This window comes from Sminthopsis crassicaudata, chromosome 2, assembly GCF_048593235.1.
Source record: "Sminthopsis crassicaudata isolate SCR6 chromosome 2, ASM4859323v1, whole genome shotgun sequence".
In the NCBI taxonomy this organism is placed as follows: domain Eukaryota; kingdom Metazoa; phylum Chordata; class Mammalia; order Dasyuromorphia; family Dasyuridae; genus Sminthopsis; species Sminthopsis crassicaudata.
Genome location: NC_133618.1, coordinates 294,129,125 through 294,150,920, shown reverse-complemented (window position 1 = coordinate 294,150,920; position 21,796 = coordinate 294,129,125). Strand labels below are relative to the sequence as shown.

The 21,796-nt window shown below is 33.5% G+C and overlaps 1 protein-coding gene across 3 annotated transcripts in view; it reads right to left on the bottom strand.

The window, feature by feature from the left end:
• EFCAB11 (EF-hand calcium binding domain 11) overlaps positions 1–21,796 on the bottom strand; it is a 163,206-nt gene that overhangs the window by 94,511 nt on the left and 46,899 nt on the right. For all 3 annotated transcript variants that reach the window (XM_074289753.1, XM_074289754.1, XM_074289752.1), the window contains exon 5: positions 20,298–20,388. In XM_074289753.1, the coding sequence (XP_074145854.1) occupies positions 20,298–20,388 (91 nt within the window). The remainder of the gene's footprint in view (positions 1–20,297; positions 20,389–21,796) is intronic.

The window sequence follows — 21,796 nt, the reverse complement described above, 5'->3', positions numbered from 1 at the left end:
TAGAAGGTGATGCTTCGGAGGCACCTATACCCTGTTGGACTGTGTTCTTGGGGACATGTGCCAGTGGGGCTCTGAATGGAAGCGGCAGGGGCAGTCCGGGGCTGATAGGCCTCTGGAGGGCCAGAGGAAGCGAAAAACCCTGTTTTCTGACACACCAAAATGGATAGAAGCAAAGGTAGAAGAGTCCAGGAAATCAAGAGGAGGCCCAAACAGGAGCTAACCACCTCATTCAACAATGTGAAGGGAGGCAGAATCCAGCCCTGGCACAGAGTCACAAACCATTATCTCAGGCTAAAGGTATTAGTGAGCAGAAAAAAGTAAGCACAAATAAAGAAATGCTATGTGTCAAGAAACCCAGGAAGATACCCAAAAGACAGAGGAACTATATACTATATAACAATTGTAAACAAAATTCAGACACAAATAGGAATGATCATAAAAATTCTGGTAATATCTGAAATAAAATGAAGGAAGAAAAAAAATGAAATCAGGGTCTCAAAGAAAAAAAAAAAACTTAGAATAGCTTAAAACAGAAGTTGGATAACGTATGGAATCCCTGATAATTAGGAGGGAACCATGAAATCTAAAGGCATCTATGAAACAAGAAATAGTAAGGAAAAAAATCAACAAAATGAAACAAAACAAAAACAGAACACTGAAAAAAAAATAAAGAAAATGTAAGCAGTATAAAAAACAAGTAACAAAATAGGTTTTAGGTGATAATTTAAGTATCATCAAACAACTTGTAAATAATGGTCAAACAAAAAAGTCTAGGTACTATATTTCTTTCTTCTTTGTTATTCTAAATTTAACCTCTTTGCCAAGAAAACCCCAATCAGAGTCACAAAGAATTGGACGCGGCTGAAATGGCTGAACAAAGCAGTATTTAGGGAAAAATGTATTGCTCTAAATACTTGCATCAACAAAGGACAGAAAGAATATGTTGATAAGGCTATAGCAACATGTATAAATGATTATACACTATTACCAGACTGAACTTATACCAGAAATGAAGGTTGATTCAATAGCAGTAAAATAATGAACATAATGAATACATGAATAAGAAAAATAAAAAATTACATATCTACATCATTTATGACAAAATACATCTAGCCTTTATGTTTAAAAACACCAAATAGCATAGGAATAAGTTGATCTTTCCTTAATATCACAAATAGTATCTATTTAAAACAAAGTCAGCATTATATCTAAAATAGAGGAACTTGAAAGGCCTTTCAAATAAAATTGGGTATAACAGATGGATGCTTATTATCATTCCTCTTAATAAAATTACAGAAATTCTAGGAATAAGACAAAATTGAGGCAATGTAAATTGACAAAGAGGAAAAATATTGATTTTTGCAGAAAATATGAAGTTTTACTTAGAGAATTCCAGAATCAACTAAAATTAATTAAAACAATAACTTCAGCAAAGTTGTAGTATAAAAAATAAATCTCTATATATCTTTAGTCATTTTGTATGTCATTTTAAAATAGCAAAAAAAAAAGATAAGAAATAAATGTCTACTCAAAATAGCAACAAAATATATAAAATTCGGTATTTTACCCACTTATATATACACACAGAAACTATAAGAACACAACCATAAAATACTCTTCACAGAAATAAAGGCAGATCATAATAAATGGAGACATTAAGTACTCATTCCTGGGCTATTGTAATACAATGAAAATTCTCTAAATTAGTTACTTAAATTAATTTATTTATTCAATGCAAACTACCAATCAAACTTCCAAAGAGTTATTTTACAGAAAATACCATAATAATTCATCTAGATGAACGAATAGTCTGGAATTTCAGGGAAAATAATGAAAAAAGTAGCAAGAGGGGCTCATGATATTTCAAACGATACTACAAAGTAGTAATCATCAAAACTATTTTGTATTGGTTAAAAACAGTGAAGTTGATTAATGAAATAACATGCATAACACAGAAAAGCAAACAAACCCAACTATACAGTGTTTAATAAACTCAAAGAGCCTATCTACTTGAGTGAGTTGTAAAGTCATTTCACAGAAATTCCTTCAGGAAATAAATCTTATCAAAAAGTTCTCAAAGTACAGAGGATATAGATATAAAAAGTCAGATCAAATGTAGAAATATGCTTAATGTGATTGTACATGTATAATAATCTCAATCAGATTGATTGCCATCTTGGGGAGGGGTAAAGGGATAAGGGAGAAAAACAGAAACCAAAGTTTTATAAAGCAAATATCAAAAACAAATATTTAAAAAGTTAGATCATAAAAAAATTAGAAGAGCAGGGCAGGAGATAACTTTTACAACTATGGACAGGGGAATAATTTTTCACCAAACAAGCAGCTCATAGAGATAAAATGGCCAATTTTGTAAGTTAAAATTGAACTTTTTCTCATTTAAAATCCAAGTTAGAAGTAGGCTAATACCTAAAACACTGGTCATGGAAAGTTATTTAGATGCTAAGTACAATAGTTTATATTGGATAGACATTAAAACACAGAAGGCCAATATGAAGATATAAGCTAAGGAAAATGTAAATTTAGATTAGATTAGAAATGGGAAAATTGGAACTTAAACATTTAAAAATATGAAATGGGGGCAGCTAGGTGGTACAGTGGATAGCACACTAGCCATAAAGTTAGGAGGAACTGAGTTCAAATCTGATCTCAGACACTTAAAACTGTGACCTTGGGCAAGTCACTCAACCTCAATTGCCTCAGCAAAAAATAATAATAATAATAATAATTTAAAAATTATTAAATGGCTGGATTGTAAATAGATTATTTATTTATAGATGGTGAAAAGCATTAGTCTAAGATTTGAAAATAGAAATAAAAGAAACCTTACCTATAGTGATCAAGTACATGGAGGAGTTTTAGATGACTGGAATTCTATCTTAACTATATTGATTTTGAGGGGAAGGAGAATGTAAAGTAAGGGGTCATAATGATGCTGATTGGCAGGAAACATTCTGGGGTTCAGATTGATTTGGAAGTTATTGTTAGAAGGAGTTGTCAAGTGGATGAATTCTGTAAAGGAGAGTATAAAGATCTTTAGGGCAGAACCTTGAAAGTTATGTTCATTACCCATGATAGTAAGATTTAAAGAATTCATAGTAGTAGAGCTGGAATAATCATTATGAACCATATACTCTAATATCTTCATTTCAAAAACTATGAATGCATAACCTAGAGATCAAGTGACTTATACTGTATATATCCAAAGTTAGAATTCAGGTCTCCAGGCTTCCATTTTAGCATTTTTTTTCCTACCACGAGGCTTATATAGAGGATTTAGGCTTGGAAATTTAAAAGAATCTCAACCAAGGGGATCAGATATAAGATATCTTTCAACAGAGGCATGAAGCAGATAGGGAGAGGGGCTAGAAAATTGTAAGAACCAAAGACATGAAAAAGGGGGAAAAGGATATTAAGAAAAAGAAACAAAGATATTCTGAAAAGGGAAAAGGAAGAGTCCATTGAAATATAGGGATCAGCAGAAGGGCTCATGAGAACAAACTTCTCTTCCTTTACAATTCTTTGGATAAAACTGGACCATGCCCAAGAGCCTGCAAATATAAGCAATATTGGAAAGGAGTAAGAGGAAAAGAAGGGAAACATAAGAAGCTCTGTGCATTTAATCTATGATCTATGTCCAAAAGTTTAGATGTAAATAAACAGAATGGAGTTTAGAGACAATAGCACAGAGGCTGATAATATGAAAATAAAAAGTTACTGTGTTTTTAATGATTAAAAATTATACCTATGAAACATAAGCTGTGACTCATAATCAAGAGTAAAATATAAATTAATCAAAGGCTACTGATTTGAGGAAAGAGAAAAATCAACTTAAGTTGTATCAGTACCATGAATTAAGCTAGCAAAATATTTTACAAATAGAAATGAAGGTCAAGGGGGAGGATATGAAAGTTTGGAGAGAAAAAACCCTAAACTTCCAAAGTTAAACAGAAAAAACACAAAGCTAAACAAACAAAAGCTAAATCAAATAAATATACTTTGCAGTGTGTCCTGGAGGGCTGCCAAGAAGAGTGAATTCCAACAAAGATGCTCTGCCACCAGTTCTGAAACCTTCAATTCCAGAAACCAGTAGCAAGAGCACCCTAGCCAATCCTAATTGACATAAAATTTAGGGAATTAAAAAGGCAGCCTCAAGGACATTTTTTCAGTTACATATATTAATCATTCACCAAGATGTGATCATCCTTTAATTTAATTTGTTGGTAGTAAAAGTAAAAAGAATTTTAGAAGGTGGGTCAGAAGATCTGCCACTAAGTAGTCATGTAAGTAAGTATCTGAATAGCTAAATAAATATCTTGGAGAGGTCACTTCTCTGCTGCCCAACTGTTCCTAATTTACAAAATGACTTAATAGTTGCTAACATCCTTTCCAGATCTCAGATACTATGATTCTACTATACTCAGCCTTATAAAGGCCATCATATTTAACTTATGCATTTTTATTCAAATTTTAATATTGATTAGATGCTAGCCAAGTAAGGAGTCTGGAAAAAAGAATTTTAAGTATGTAGGTTCTTTTGGTTAGCATTACCTTGAGACCCTAAATTTAGACCTATACTTGACTAAAAACACTGGGGAACACGAGAATCTAGAATTCTAAAGTTTTCCTATGCATGTTTTATTTTCCTGTAAGCCTAACTGTTAAAATTTGAGGGGCATTAACAGATGAAAAGTGGTTATGGCATAGTGGATAGAAAGTTAATCTTGGAGATAAGATGAACTGGGTTCAAGTTCTATTTTGAACCAAAAATTGACTGTATGATTCTGGGCTGGTCATTTAACTTCTCACTGCTTCCAGGCAGTTCTAAGTTGTAGAACAGGGGCAGAACTGCATTGATAGAGTGAGTGCCCTTGCTAAGAGTTCTTTAAACCAATAAAATCACAGGAATAAAAAAAAAAATTAAGCACACATTTATGACCTGATCTCCCAAAAGATAAAAGGCAGAAACAAACAAAAACAAAAATGCCTATTTAAAATAATAAAAATTTAAATTATCTCCCTGGATATAAAATTATTCTCCATTTAAGATGAAAGATAAAAAACTTGTGTACATGACTAATTGTAATGATGAAAGAATGCAAGACAGTTGCTTAAGAAACGAAAACAACAAAGGGATAAACTACTGCAGGCATCACCAGAACTGGAATGACATTGCACTGTGTACTATATTGCCATGGCAACTAGCAATGGGAAGATGAATGTTTCATATTCACTCAGCTCTGCAGTACATGTCTATAAATCAAACTTGCATAAAGAACGCAAGATTTCTGCTGTGGGCTGTACCCAGAGCCAGTTTATTTTCCTGTTACTGTATAATTATGGAAAAGAAGCACAAAACAATGAGGTCATTTTTAGCATGGAACAAAACTAAAAAAATTTTAAAACATCTCTGGCACGTGATTCCATTCCATTCATCTAGCAGGAGAAGCAAAACAACAAATTCAGGGTGCGAATGGAAATTCTATTTGCATATAGTCAGTAAGAATAGAGACACTTGTCTGGTTGGGTGAATAATTAATTATATGAGAATAACTATATTTCCCTAGCCTTTCTTTATTATTGTTTAAAATGCATTTAGGGCATCTTGATTATTAATTCATTCTGAATTGCAGCCTATGTTTTCATAGCATTGTCATTTTAAGCATTAAGTTCATTAGGAATAAAAACTATTATAGTTCCTTTGCTTTTATCAAATAAATCTCATAATTTAAGAATTAAAACAAATGGCTATATTTCTATACATAAAAATTATCAGATTGTTAAAATCAAAAATGTCTGCAATTTCTGAAAAACATTTCTTGGGCAATCATATTAAACTATATACCAGCTAAAGTACTTTTTAATTGTCACATGATTTCATTGGCCCTTCTGAGTTTCATTATAAGGAAAAATTTGTGCAATTTAGACAAGAAAGCACTTTTATAATTAAGTTTGCTATATAAGTAGTATATTCATATATATGAATAACCTATATCAATGAAGTTAAACATCTAATTCCTTTCTCTTATATGCTTACACAAACACAATCTATCTACATATTTATATTTATATCTATATCTATCTAATAACTTATTTTTTAAACAACCTAAGCCAACCATCAAGATAAAGGCTCATCAGGAAAAAGTATACTCAGAGAGGGTTTGCAACTATTTTTTCTTAAGTCCTTAGTAATGGGAATTATTTCTAAGACTTAAGAAAAGAATTAGACCCATTTCCCTTGGTGGGAAATATTCTATATTCTTAGGTCTCTTTCCTTTCCTCAAAAGTGCATAGATAGTTTCCAAATGTAAGAATACTTGGCTTAAGGTCACATTTTTTTAAAAAAAGAATTAAACAATCAATCAACAAGCATTTCTTATGCAACTAATATTGACTAGGCCCATTAGTAAATTCTATAAAAATAAAATAATCCTATTCCTAAGGAGCTTTTATCCTAATGGAAGAGATAACACAATCTATAAGTATATGCAGAATAAATATAAAGATTAAGACAAATAAATATAAAATAATTAAATATAAATTTGAAAGGGAGGGTACTAATATTTTGGAAGGAAAGGGCTTCACTTAGAAAAGAGGTGACTGACCTTGAAGAATGAGAGGATTTCTATAAGGCTCAAGTAAGGAGGAAGTACAGTCCAGGCATGGGGGCAGGACTAAGGCATGTAGAAATAAGATAGAGATGTATATGAGTTACAAAGAGAAGTATAGTTTGGACCGATGGCAAAGGAGAGGAGTAATATCCAGTGAAGTTGGAAATTTAGGTAGGACACATGTGGTGAAAGGTATTAAAAGCTAAAATGGAGTCTATGTTTTATCTATGAGGCCATAGGGAGTCAATGGAATTTATTATGTAGAGAAGTGGTTTAAGGAAAATCACTTTGGAATAATGGTGGAAAGAGGGAAGTTCGAAAGAAAGATTTAAGAGGAAATCAGGTTAAAGTTCTATCAATACCTCCACCATCCAAATTTACAACTTCCATGAAAAAAATCTCACATGTTCTTTTTCCTTCTCTATTGGTATAATTTCCAAGAGGAAGGTTGCCCTTCTTCTTGCCAATGCCAATCTTTTCACTCGATTCTTTGATCACATTTTATATCCTTCAGGACCACTTTGGTCACTGTTACTCCCCTCACATTGCTTCTTTATCAAATGACACCTTTCTTGTTTTCTACAACTATGTCCATGTTTTTCCAATCATAAAAAATCAAAAAGATAGCTTGTAGGTATCTTTTTGAGTTATTTACTGACTCGCTTAGTAAAATGATGGAAAGGTAAATATGTTTTATCTTTTCATTTCTAAATATAACATGTGTTTTAAATCTAACATGTTTCACAAACACTTATTGAATTGAATGCCATATATTTTAAAGTGGCTGTGAGTTGGTATTGGCTTTTCATCCTTAATTTATTTCTTCCTCTATTAAAAAGAAAGGTTTAATTGAAGGGATTGGGAATGTGGAGGGGAGGACAAAGCAAGTTTTCAGAATTGAATATAATGTAAAAACAAAAGTCATCAATAGGACTTCAAAAATTATACATGGGCATGAGTTTTTTACTAGCAGGGATGAAGGGAAAGTCAATTTAATCTCTCAGTTTCCCCATTCATATAACAATAGGAATAAATAATCCCTGTAGCATTTAACCTATAAGATTATTGTGAAGATGAAAATACTTTTAAAACTGAAAGTTTTATGAATGTGAATAGCAGTAGTACTATTGGGATGGCAAATATAATTATGACTACTAGTCAGTCAGTCAAGTCACCTAGTATGTGCTAGTCACTATGCTAAGCAATAGTAAAGAAAAGCAAAAAATACTCCCTATTTTCAAGGAACAATCTAATTTAACTACTTAGTTTCATTAGTTTCATAATATTTGTAAAGTGACAAAACATCTTAAGGATCCCAACATCATCTAAAATTTTAACTATATATATTTTATATGTTTAAGTATATCATCAATTAATTAATATACATATGTATATATGTATCTATGTACATACACACATAAGCACATTATAATTATGAATCTTGCTGGGCCCACCACAATGTTTTGTCATAACCAACTTGTATATATTGGCAATTGGTAAACTGGGGATGAAATCTATGAAAATGAGGAAAACAAGAAACTTAAAGAGGTTAAAGTGACTAATCTAGTAATTGGCTCTGTGTATAATTTTTATGTAAATCATTTTACTTTTCTGTGCCTTAGTTTCTCAGCTATTAAAAATAGGCTCTAACATGTTAAAAATCTGTGACTTAGAATACGTTCTAATTAATGAATAGTAGCTGATCCTGTTTTGGGTGTCCATGGCTACAAAAGAGAGGGCTAAAATAGACTCATCTACTTAAAGATTATATAAATGATCAATTATCCATGTCTTGAACAGACTATCTTGGTAACTCCATACTACAACTGATTCCATTTTATATACCTGAAGATAGGTCAGGTTCAATGAGTTATGTCTGGTTCTCAACTGGTAGGTTTTCTGTTAAACTATGAATAATTTTGGTGTACCTTGAATGATGGGAAACTGCCATTTTGCTTTAAAAACAAACAAACAAAACAAAAAACTAGACTTCTCACCAACATAGGATTACAGAAATGACAGAACTGAATACAATTATTATTTTTATTTAAAAAGTCAACAGATCAGAACTGTTTCTACTCATTTGGCATTAACAATTACTCTACCTTCACAGCCAGGTAAGCATATAAGAGGCTAATTTGGGGTGAAATAGACTGCTACAATGTTATATGTTTAATACTTAATGTAAGGGCTAAAAGGAATTTTATAGAATTTTCATTAGAGGCTATTTATATTGGATATTACTGATGGTTGGCTAACCCTCAAGATGTAAGAATTTGGCATTAACCTTATGGTATAAATATTCTGAATTTAACATATATTTGTTAAACTAAATTACAGATTAGCTTATCTAGTTCATCATGAGAGCATGTAGCACCACCCACTGGCTAAAAAGTTCACTGCAAAAAAAAAAAAACAAACCTTTTCCTCAAGTCAATATGCTTTGGATAATAATGAATTTAAAGCAAGATAATTTATTCATCTCTAAACATAAAATCAGGAAGAACTTAACTCTTAAAACCTAAGAATGTGATATTCCATACGTTTCTCTGGTTTGTTCACATAAAAATTAAACTAGTCCAACAGAAGATGAAAAACCATTCCATGTTAATACTGAAATATACCAATTGGTCTGTGATTCCAATGGTATGGGTCTTTTCTGAAATGATATAGATCATGACTCCTTCATGTCATGAGTGAAACTGACTTCTACACATTCATTCCACATATTCAATATTGAGGAAATAACCAATGTGCTGTGGGTTTTCCATGTAGCCTCTTTACATTAGGTGAATAACAATAGGTCATAAAGGATACCCACTGGTTATATCTTGCTGTAGTTATGAAAATGGCCATTAAAAAACTACACGTGTATTTCAACTAATATGTATTTATTTTCTTTCCTTCCTATCTTAGAAAAAATGAACAACAAAACTCTTGTAACAAATAATTATGGTGGAGCAAAACAAATTCCCATATTGGCTATGTTTTAAAAAAATGAGTCTCATTTTTCATACTTAATTCATCACTTCTCTGTCAGGAGGTACCAATTGTTTTTATAGACCTATATTTCACTGACTTTTCTTACACAACTTCTGCATGATTTTTTAAGTGTAATATGTTACTGTTTGCTTTTGCCCACCATGCATCTCTTGGAAGCCCTTTAGGTTATCTTCAACTTAAATTCTTTAGAGACTGCAGTATTCCATGACTTGTAACAATATATCACTACTATAAATGAAATCAGAAGACAAAAGGAAGTTATAGCTAAATGGAAAGATGGCTTACAGGTTTTTTGTGGAGACAAGAGTTGGTTTTATTGTGCATCCAGGCAACAAGGAACATTATTTACTGTGACATCTGATCATCTATATTGTTGCTCTCATGTGATGTATTATTTGCAAGAAGACCAATATGAAAATAATTGTAGTTTATGGTTTGACATCACTTGCAGAGGATGAACAGAGAGAGAAATTCTATGAGAACCTGATAAGACCCTTTATATTAAATTACTTGATGATTTCAGTATGCATAAGAAAATAAAAAAGATTTGGTAAAGTCATGCTAAATATCCAAATATGCAAAAAACACATGGTGAAAAACATGGAGAAAAATATGGTTAAGGCATGAAGAATGAGTAAGATCAAATGTTTGTAGAATGCCAGAAGCCCTATGCCTATTAATCATGAATATATTCTTTAAGAAAATAATTCAAATATTGGACATAATGAGCAATAAATGATATCACAAAAAACAAAATTTGTCATATTTTAACACCCAGAAAAGTATTAGTAATGTGGTAGCAATGACAGAATTGGCCAGCCATCTTTATATACTCAACTTGACAGAGTAAAGCTCAAATAAGGATAAAATTAATACAAAGCTAGATAAAAATAAGAAAAATACAATTATATAATCAAAATAACTCCAACTTCACCTATTTAAAAAAGTTCCTGTTGGTAAAATATGGAAAATAGATGAATAAAGAGAGGGCATTAAAACAATTATAATTTAGGACAAAAGTATTGCTAATGTAAATCAACTTCCATGACAAGGAGACCAGAAGATCCTAGAAACTTCCTGGACCAGTGGGTTAGTCAACACTTCATCTTCTTGTCAAGCATGGAACTATGGCAGTCAAAGGCAACATGGTTTAGAATATAAAATGGTTTGCAAAACCTTATTGATAGCAGAAGATTATAAGCATTGCCTTAAAAAAGTGAGAAGACAATGGAAAGAAAAATGTTAAAGAAAGCTTAGTAAAAGACCTAATTAAGGAAAATTCATCTCAAAGGCATTTAAGGATGAAAATATTGGAATGACAAGAAATAAGTAAAAGATGGAAAAGATCTGCAAATACTACATACTCTTTTTGCCATAAAATCTGAATAATCACATCATGGTCCCTGATGTATTGACAGAGGAAATGGAATTGGTATTAAAAAAAACAAAGATTGGAAACAGCAGCTGAACTAGACCAAAAAAACACAGAATAGAAAAAGGTGACATAATTTTGAGGGCACTGAGGGAATTGATTGTCAAAGTATATAAAAAAGAGTAATTTGTGAAAGATGAGAAAGAATTGTGGTCTAAATTGTTGCCTAAAAAAAGCAATCAAGAAACTATCAGTAACTACTGACCCTTAAGTCTATTTTCCCTACATCCAGCCCATTTTAGAGAGCGATTTGGAACTATGCTCAAAAAGTTATCAAAATGTGCATACCTTGTGATGCAGCAGTGTTACTACTGGGTTTATGTCCCAAAGAGATCTTAAAGAAGGGAAAGGGGCCTATATGTGCAAGAATGTTTGTGGCAGCCCTCTTTGTAGTGGCCAGAAACTGGAAACTGAGTGGATGCCCATCAGTGGGGGAATGGCTGAATAAATTGTGGTATATGAATATTATAGAATATTATTGTTCTGTAAGAAATGACCAACAGGATGATTTCAGAAAGGCCTGGAGAGGCTTACATGAACTGATGCTGAGTGAAATGAGCAGGACCAGAAGATCACTATATATTTCAACAACAATACTATATGATGATCAATTCTGATGGAGGAGGCCCTCTCCAACAATGAGATAAACCAAATCAGCTCCAACAGAACAGTAATGAACTGAACCAGCTACACCCAGTGAAAGAACTCTGGGAGATGATTATGAAACACTAGATAGAATTCCCAATCCCTCTATTTTTGTCTGCCTGCATTTTTGATTTCCTTCACAGGCTAATTGTATATTATGTCAAAGTCCGATTCTTTTTGTACAGCAAAATAACTGTATGGACATGTTTACATATATTGTATTTAACTTATACTTTAACATATTTAACATGTTTTGGTCAACCTGCCATCTGGGGGAAGGAGTGGGGGGAAGGAGAAGAAAAGCTGGAACAAAAGATTTTGCAATTGTCAATGCTGAAAAATTACCCATGCATATATCTTGTAAATAAAAAGCTATAAAAAACTTTTTAAAAAGTAAAAAAAAAGTCTATTTTCCCTTCTATATAGAACTTTTGAATAGAATCTGCAGTGCCATTGTGGGCATGTTTGATGACAGTATTAGAAGGGAAGAGGCAAAATTTTACAATAGATATTTCACAGATAATACATCTTTATAATCACCCAACTGACTAAAACTACTAAAACAAGGGACACAGGATCTTATTGTGTTTATTATTTATTATTTTAAAAAGCATTTGTTTGAGTAGAGCAAAATACCATCTGAAAACATTCTCCCTTCAAAAGGTTGTCTCCCATGCATATGTCAAATTATGTGATACCTCAAAAGATGTAAAAGATATGCCAATTTTGTCTGACATCTAATTATTAATATCAAATAAGCCATAAAACAAAATGACATGATTGCCACGATAAAAGAGGTCAATATGAGATCCAGGTTGAAGAAGAATTCCCTATGTATAGTTAGGCTCTACAGATGCTCTCATGTGTAGATGAGATCGTGCTGACTGGATCAAATCCTGAAATAGTGGAAAATCTCTTAAATGAGAACTGCAATCACTCAAGGTAGTTTTGCTTAACTATTCACATTGTAAAAAAACATGTGAATGAAAAAGACAACTACACAGACTATCACATGCTACTGACAAACAGTTCATAAATTAGGCTCTGTTTATTTCTCTGTCTATATATTTGGGAAAGACTCTGAAAATCTATCTATGACAGACTGAAAAAGGTCCATTTGCATATCTCAGAACTAAATAGATAGTAGCCTATAATGCTTTTGGGAAATTACATAGTTCTTTTAATGATACCAACCTTAGGCTCATAACGGCAATATTCTAGTAAGATTGTGTGGCTATGAGTCATGGAATACTTTAAGTTCCAAAATATTTATAAGGTAGACAGAACTCTGAAGAACCCAAAGTAAGACATGTAGAAGATATGAGAAAGCTATGATAGATCCTGAAAAGGAATGATACATAAGTGGTTAAAAAAAAAAAAAAACATAAGAAAATATAAGACTGGAGGAAAAAAGCCATATATGTAGCAAAAGTGAAGGATAAGGGATTTATCTATATATTCCATACATTGAATATGAATGGAGTGTGAAGACTACCTCCAGAATGTGTGGTCAATTTATAGGAAGACAGAGCTGAGTCAAGTAAATTGAGCAGGCAAGGACTGATAGGCTTGAACCTATAGAAAGAATGGCCATACATATGTATATCTGTGTGTGTATCTCTCTCTTTGCCTCTCCTTTCCCTCCTCTTCCTCTTCTCCCTCCCTCCCTGTCTCTGTATGTCTGTCTCACTCTGTCCCTCTCTCTCCCTCTCCCTCCCTATCTCCCTGTTTCTATTTGTCTGTCTCTCTGACACTCTACTCTCTCTGTCCCTCCCTGTCTGTCTTTTTCTCTCTGCCACTCTTTCTCTCCCCTCTCCCTCCCCTGCCCTCTCTCTCTCCATCTCCTCCCTCCTTTCTCCCCTCCTTCATCTATCTATGTAAATATCTGGCAGATGGTGAGAGGTTTCAGAAGTTGTTAAAAAGGCAAAGGCTCCTACCCCAAGAATGTGGCAGATTCTCTGGCCTGTCACAGAGTTAAGCAAGTCATTTTCTAGAAAACTGAAAAGAGCAGTGGAATGTTAAAAACTCTGAACTCAAGCCCCAGCCATTTACCTAAACTCATCCCCGTACACATATATCACATAGCAGTTAGATGCTCAGAAGAACAGAGTGCTGAATTTGCAGTGAAGAAGACCTGAGTTCTAGTCCTGCCTTAGAAGATTTTCATAGTTGTGTGACACTGAATAAAACATTCCTTATTTCCTGGCCTCAGTTTCCTAACCTGTAAAGAAGTGATAATAAAAGCATCTATCTCCCAAGACTGTTAAGAGGATCAGAGGATATAACATATGTAAAGTGTCTAGCAAATCTTTGAATGTTAAATAAATACTAATTATTATTATTATTGTTATTGTAAGAGTTCATAGTTTTGAAAAGTATTCATATATATAAGAAATGTAATGTCAAGATTTGCATCCAGATTTATCATCTGTAGAGAATAAGAAATAAAGGCATTATTGTAGTTATTAATATCTGAGCAACATTCATCTATTCTATTTTCTCTTAAGCCAATTGTTTTGAATAGATGAATGTTGCTCAGACATTAATAACTCCTTGGATGAATGAAAGGGTTAACAATGATTACTCAATAAGAAAAAAGCCATAATGAGAGTTTTATATTTTGTAGTTGATAAAAATGTTTAGGTGTTATAACTAGAACAATTTGTTCAACTATATATGTAGATGAGGACTAGGATGCTTCAGAAGTAACATTTGTTAAAGCAAGAGGTTAAAAACAAAGCAGGAAAGGAGAGTCGTTTAACATAGTATTTGTGTCCTAGGAACATTATTTGCCATACAGACAGACCACATTTGTATTCATTCTGTATTGAACACTAAAAGATACCTGCAAAGCAGAGATGATAAAGAAGATGGTTAGTTATTGTCTAGGGCAGATACTCGTAGGTAGAATTCTGATGTTTGAAGAGATCTCATAAATCTAACCTTACATGTGAGTGGAAATGGAAACACTAAGGCACTGTGATTTGCTTCTCAGATGGTGGGAAAACTAGCACTAGAACTCAAGTCTGATTCACATTTTCAGGCTTTTTTTCACTACACTATCCTGCCTTCAACACTGTTCCAATGTTGCATCTGAGGAATGAATGTTGAAAACAAGATTTAACTGAGAAATCAGTAACATGGCATAGTAGAAAGAGGGTTATACTTGCAGGAATGGTTTGGGTTCAAATCCTGCCTAAATTAAGCCTTTGACAATGTGTGTGGTTATGGCTAAATCAAATTATTTTTCTTAGTCTCATCTACTTTATCTATAAAATAGATGATAATCATATTAACATCAATCTAACAGGATTATTGTAAAGAGATTATGTATTATCTCTTTATAAGAAAACTTTGAAAATCTTTAAATATTATTTAAGTGTGAGATATCATTACTATCATTAGGAACATGCATGACATACACATAGCAGAGAATTGAGCAAAGAGATAGTTTTTATCCCTAAAATAGTCCAATTACACTTGAAATAGGGATGGGTCATTCCCTTAACCAGGTAATCAAAATCCTTAATTAAAACCTTTGACTAATGACAATGTATTCTGATTGATGAGATCTAGCCATCTTATTCTTATTCAGTTATACATAGGGTATATAAGAAGTCAATATTTTCATTATGTTAGTTAGAATTACTGCTTTCTAAGATTTGTTTTCTAGTATGGCTATTTGAACTTACAGAGATTGATTCCAATGGTTTAAATAGTTGGGTAAAGTAAACTATCAAACCTCAAAGATGAAGCTATACATATCACCAAGGCAACAAAATCAGTCCTCTGTAGAATTCATCCTTTATGGAACGAGTAGCATGATGAATTCTAATGATGAATATGAAGAACTGCAATCAGATGCAGAAAATCACTCAGAGTATATTACACAAGAAAGGCTCTCTGAATTTCCCTTTAGCGAAAGTAGACATAGGGTCAGTTTAAAAAACTCACAATATACTTCTCATGCAATTGTGCACTAGAATAAATGACTAAGTGGTCAGAGAAATCTAGTGGCAATAAATAGCAAGGTTCTTGCTGCAGAGAAAATGAGCACCTTCAAAAAAGCAGATAAACTCACAGCTACATTTAGTTGTCTTTCAAATTCAAACATCAGGTATTAATGATTCACTACCTGCATAACTACAAATATCACAATAATCATCCTTTTTGGTACTGTGCACACATGCATGTAAATAGAGACAAATCTGAGAAGAGAGTAGTGTTCGATAACTATGACAACAAAGAAGGCAGTCATTGTAATGGTCTTCACCTTAAGGTCATTGTGATTAAATTTATGTATATATACAAATATATAGACACATACACACACACACACACACACACACACACACACACACACACACACACACACACACATATATATATATATATATATATATATATATATATATATATATATATATATATATATATATATATATATATATATATATATACACACACACACACACATGATGTATGGGATGATGATTGAGAAATCTCCTTTGTTTGAGACTGGAGGGGAAAATACTGTGAAACAAGTCATTACGACTGGATATTGATAAGAATTGACTGTACACAAGGTATAGACTACAAAAAAGTTGGCCTCTTCTCAAAAGTTATAGATGAATGCTTTGAATGATTTGAAAATGCTATCTTAAATCACCTCTCTTTAGGTTTCTCAGAACTGAAGCATTCTTTCATTCAGTAGAACAGAGAGCTTATCAACCCACAGCTACCCAAACTCAAATCAAACCTTTCCTTGGTTGTGGTGGGAAGGGAGGTAATCATTTTTTAAAAATTCAAACAGCAAGTTCCTATCCCAGTAAAAACCCTATATAAAAAAGGTATTATTTATTTTCACTTTAAAAAATAAATCCTATTAATTCTTTTTGTGCCTTTTCATAGTGGCCATTTGTGAGGATAGCTCCTTCCCTTTATTCCAATCAGAATGAAACCCCTCATTTGTAATCAAACTAGTTAAGCAGAAACAACTGACAGAGACTTATTGGACCATGTATGAAACCAACATTCTACTTCTTTAGTCTCCTGTCTCTCTTCCAAGAAGAGGGAAGAAGGATTCATTAGGTTTCCTAGGACCAAGGCTAATTATTACGATCACGTAGAATTCAGCTTCCAATAAAAAGATGATTCAACTGAAAGTGATGGTCATGCTTTTTTCACCATACCTACCAGGTTAAAGGTTTTTCATGTGGACTTTGACCTCTAGTATATAAACAAATGAGATTTCTTGACTCTCAGATCTGTAATATAGTGGTCGCTAATCACCTTACTTAGGGAATAGAGAGCTTTGTAATGCTTTGGTATTCTTACTTTATATCAAGGATTGAATTAAGCTTTGATATTCACCACCTGATTGGTGACTGGGAATGAGGAAATCAGAAAGTAGGCCTTTTGTATGTTGTTTCACCACTAGGGAAAAGAAAAAGCAGCCTAGAGATGTATGCCAATTGTCAGGTAGTGGGGAAAACAGAAATTTCACTGCTTACACTCAGAAAGAGAAAGCTCCCAGGCATTTAAAGGTAAACATATACCAGAATAGAGAGAAATGCCAGCCCCCAATACTGTAGGGTGCCCATTAAAGAACTGTGTTAAGAAAGAAGAGCTTACCTCCTGGTGACAAACCAAGACTAAAATATGAATTAAGCACCTCTAAAAACAGAGGGGAATTAAGTTATGAGCTTGTGGAAATGCTTGTAAAAACCCATCTTATCTTCAGCTTTGGGGACCCACAATTTCAGGCACTGACAAAGCAGGACTGCATCAGACAACTCAGGAGAGATCCTCCCAGGCACATCACATCCAAGAGCACACTTCACAGGGTGGCTGACTCGGACTTAGTCTCTCTACTAGAACCAAATGGACCGGGTTCCTCTGAGAGGTACTATGTCCCCTCTCTCTAGAATTCTTCAATGAGATGTAGCAGTAACCATTTGTTGGGGATGTTGTGGTGGGGAAAGATGCCTCAGACTCAACATACCACAGTCTTGACCTCCCCTACCTCCCCTCCTTCAGGAAAAGTATCAACATCCTTTCCCAGGCCTCCAGATTCTCAAGCTCTGAATGCTCCATCCTTTAGTGTTCTGTACCTCCTTTTAGGCAACCAGTTGCGAAGTTCTATTGATTGTACTTCAAAAATATCCTCTTCTCCATTCACAACAGATAATATTTAGTCAGTCAGTCATCAAGCAAATTAAGTTCTCATTATATGCCAAAAACTTTATTCAGGTCCTCATCAACTCTTATCAAGACTACTGATCTCCTTGTCTTAACGTTCTTAACTCAATTTATTTTTATGAAATGGCATTAAATTTACAAAAACAGTATGTGAAGGAAGATTAGGGTGTCTGGGTGGTGCAGTAGATAGAGAGCTGGTCCTAGAGTAAAGAAGTCTCATCTTCCTGAGTTTAAATCTGGCCTCAGATATTTACTGTATGATTCTGAGCAAGTCATTTAACCTTACTTGCCTCAGTTCCTCATCTATAAAATGGAGAAGGAAGTGGAAAATCAGTCCAGCATCTTTGACAAGAAAACCCCAAATGGGTTCATGAAGATTTAGATATTACATAACCAAAAAAGGAGGGAAGATTCATTGTTCATATAAGAAAGGGTTATTGAATTCAGTGATAGTAAGTCAATTAGTTAAATAACAAATATTTGTTAAATATTTGCAATATGTAATCAACTGTATTAGGTCCTTTGGGAAATATCAGGCAATATGGCACAGTCCCTATATGCAAAGACCCTGGTCTAGAAGGACACACATACTCTTGAATATATAATAAGTGCCTTATATACCAATATGTCAATGTCAATCAACATGTATCAATATGTCAATGTCAAGAGCCATTCGTGGAATCATAGAAATTTAGATCTGGAGAGTCAATCTCTTTCTTTTATAGGTGAAGAAACAGAAGCCCTGGGATATTGGATACTCAAAATAGTTATTGGCACTAGTAGCCAGGTCTCCTAACTTCCAAACTGGTTTATCAAAAAACACAATTAGGAAAGAAGAATAGTATTGGGCTGTAAAGGGCATTGGCCATTTGAATAATGAGTTTATCCTGCAGGCAGTGAGGAATTGTTGAAGGCTCTTGGGCAGAGAAATGACATCAAAAGAACTTAAAATATAAGTTATTTTAAAAAAAGATCTCTTCATTTAAAACTTTGAAAGTTCTAGAAATTACTAGGTATGCTGTCAGATTGGCTAGAATAACAGGGAAAGATAATGCAGAATATTGGAGGGGATGTGGGAAAATTGGGTTACTGATACATTGTTGATGGAATTCTGGAGAGCAATTTGGAACTATGCTCAAAGAGTTATCAAACTGTGCTTACCCTTTGATCCACCAGTGTTTCTACTGGGCTTATATCCAAAGAGATCTTAAAGAAGGGAAAGGGACCTGTATGTGCAAGAATGTTTATGGCAGCCCTCTTTGTAGTGGCCAGAAACTGGAAATTGAGTGGATGCCCATAAATTGGAGAATGGCTGAATAAATTGTGGTATATAAATATTATGGAATGTTATTGTTCTGTAAGAAATGACCAACAGGATGATCTCAGAAAGGCCTGGAGAAACTTACATGAACTCATGCTGAATGAAATGAGCAGGACCAGGAGGTCACTATATACTTCAACAACAATATTATAAGATGATCAATTCTGATGGACATGGTCCTCTTCAACAATGAGATGAACCAAATCAGTTCCAATAGAGCAGTAATGAACTGAACCAGCTATACCTAGGGAAAGAACTCGGGGAGATGACTATGAACCACTAGATAGAATTCCCAATTCCTCTATTTTTGTCTGCCTGCATTTTTTTATTTCCTTCACAGGCTAAGTGTACACTGTTTCAAAGTCAGATTCTTTTTTTGTACAGCAAAACAACTGTATGGACATGTTTACATATATCGTATTTAACTTATACTTTAACATATTTAACATGTATTGGTCAACCTGCCATCTGGGGAAAGGGGTGGGGGAAAGGAGGGGAAAAGTTGGAACAAAAGATTTTGCAATTGTAAATGCTGAAAAATTACTTAAGCATAAAATTTTTGTAAAATAAATAAATAAGTAAAAGAAATTGCTAGGTATGAAGAGAATTTGTCTATTTTGATAGAATATAAACTCTCTGAGAGAAACAAAGGCTTCCTTTTTGTGTCTGTAAATCCACGGACTAGCAAAGTGCCTGGAACCTTGAAGGTACTTAAAAAATACTTGTTAATTGACTGATTGGGTTATTGGGTTATCTAATATGGATAGAAAGAGGAGTTGCTCAATAGCATTAGGTTTCTAAGAACTTCTGAACTACATGTAAGTCTTAAAGTAGTGTCTCTGATGCAATATTTTACATTAGAACACAACTACAACTACTGGCTCTGTAATTGATAGGTCTAAGTTTCAAACATCAAAGAAAGTCTCTGAAGGGCTGTGAAACTTTAGTGCTAAAGATGTTATAGCCTTTTAAGGGGGTTATTATGATCTAAAAACTGCTTGCATTTTCTATAACTTCTTGGCAGCAGATGAACCTGTGTGCTATATGAGAATTCTAGAGATCTTACCTGAAAGCTTCAAGCACAATCCTGTCTGGCAACCTGGGAGCCACTTGTCTGAAGGCTTTTTTGAAATCTTCCAAAGTTAAAAATCCACGATCTTATTTAAAACAAAATTTTGAAAAAGATTTGAATTTTTTGTTTATATATAAAGCACTTATTGTATACTCAAGAGATTTCTTTTGTATAAAACAGCTGCATTAGTAATTACAACTACAGCATTTGTACTAAGCTTTTGATTGGTGCTGGTATTCAGTTGTGTCTGACATTACATGATGCCTTAGAGTTTTCTTGGCAAAAATAATGAAGTGGTTTGCCATTTTCTGCTCCATCAAGTCTCCATTTTACAAATGAGGCAACTGAGATAAACAGGGTTAAGTGATTTGCCCAGGGTCACAGAACTGAAGCCCAATTTGAATTCAGGTTTTTATTCTGGGGCTCTATCCACTGTGCCACATAGCTGCCTCTTCACTAAAAAAATTAATTTAGAACAGACTAATAATAATAATTATCAGCATTTCCACAGCACCTCAAGTACTACAAAATGCTTTACATGTTATTTTATTTAATCTTCACAATAGTCTGTAAGGTAGGTGCTATTACTATCTTAATTTTACAGAAAAACAAAAACAAAAAACAATTGAGTATTATAGAGGTTAATTTTGTAGTCCAGACTCACTCAGCTAGTAACTATTTGAGGCAAGATTTGAACTTGGGTATTCCTGACTTCAAGTCCAGCACTCTATCCATTGTGCAACTCAGAAATTGGGCAGAAAGTTCAACACTGTTCCAAATTGGACACAACTATACTTGTGCTATAAGGCACTCTTAATCTGTAAGCTAAGGTAATGGAGCTAAGAGTGTTGAAAAGTTTTCTGTGAGCATAAATATGCTTTGAGCAAAATACCTTTCCCTATGTTTTCATAATTTATTATTATATTCTAAGAGGAACTTTTTAAATAAATAGTGAAAATTTACTGGTCAATTCTGACTATAAAATTAATAAAGTCATTGTTCTCCTCTATTTCCTAGATATAAATTTGATTCACCTTGAGAAATAAACAGTGAAACTAAAGATGGTACAGTGGCTAGCACACTAGGCTTGCTATCAGGAAATTGCTTGTTAATGAATTCAAATCCAACCTCAGAGAATCACTAGTTCTATAACTTGCACAAGTCATTTCACTGTTTCCTCATCTGTAAAATGAACCAGAGAAGGAAATGGCAAAGCACTCTAGTATCTTTGTCAAGAAAACCCCAAATGAGGTCACAAAAAGTCAGACGTGACCAAACAACCAAAAACATATTTGGGGGAAGGAGAAGACAGAGATAACCTTTCAACTTTGATGTCATTGGCAACATGCAGGCCTTGGTACTTTATGAGAATCTCTAATTTCATGTGTGTGGGTACTCCCTCCCTTTTACTGAGGCAGATCACAACCCTTCCACAATTTGGTGCATGATCTCTGAAATGATTGTGACTGACTTAGTGATTTTACCTCACTTGG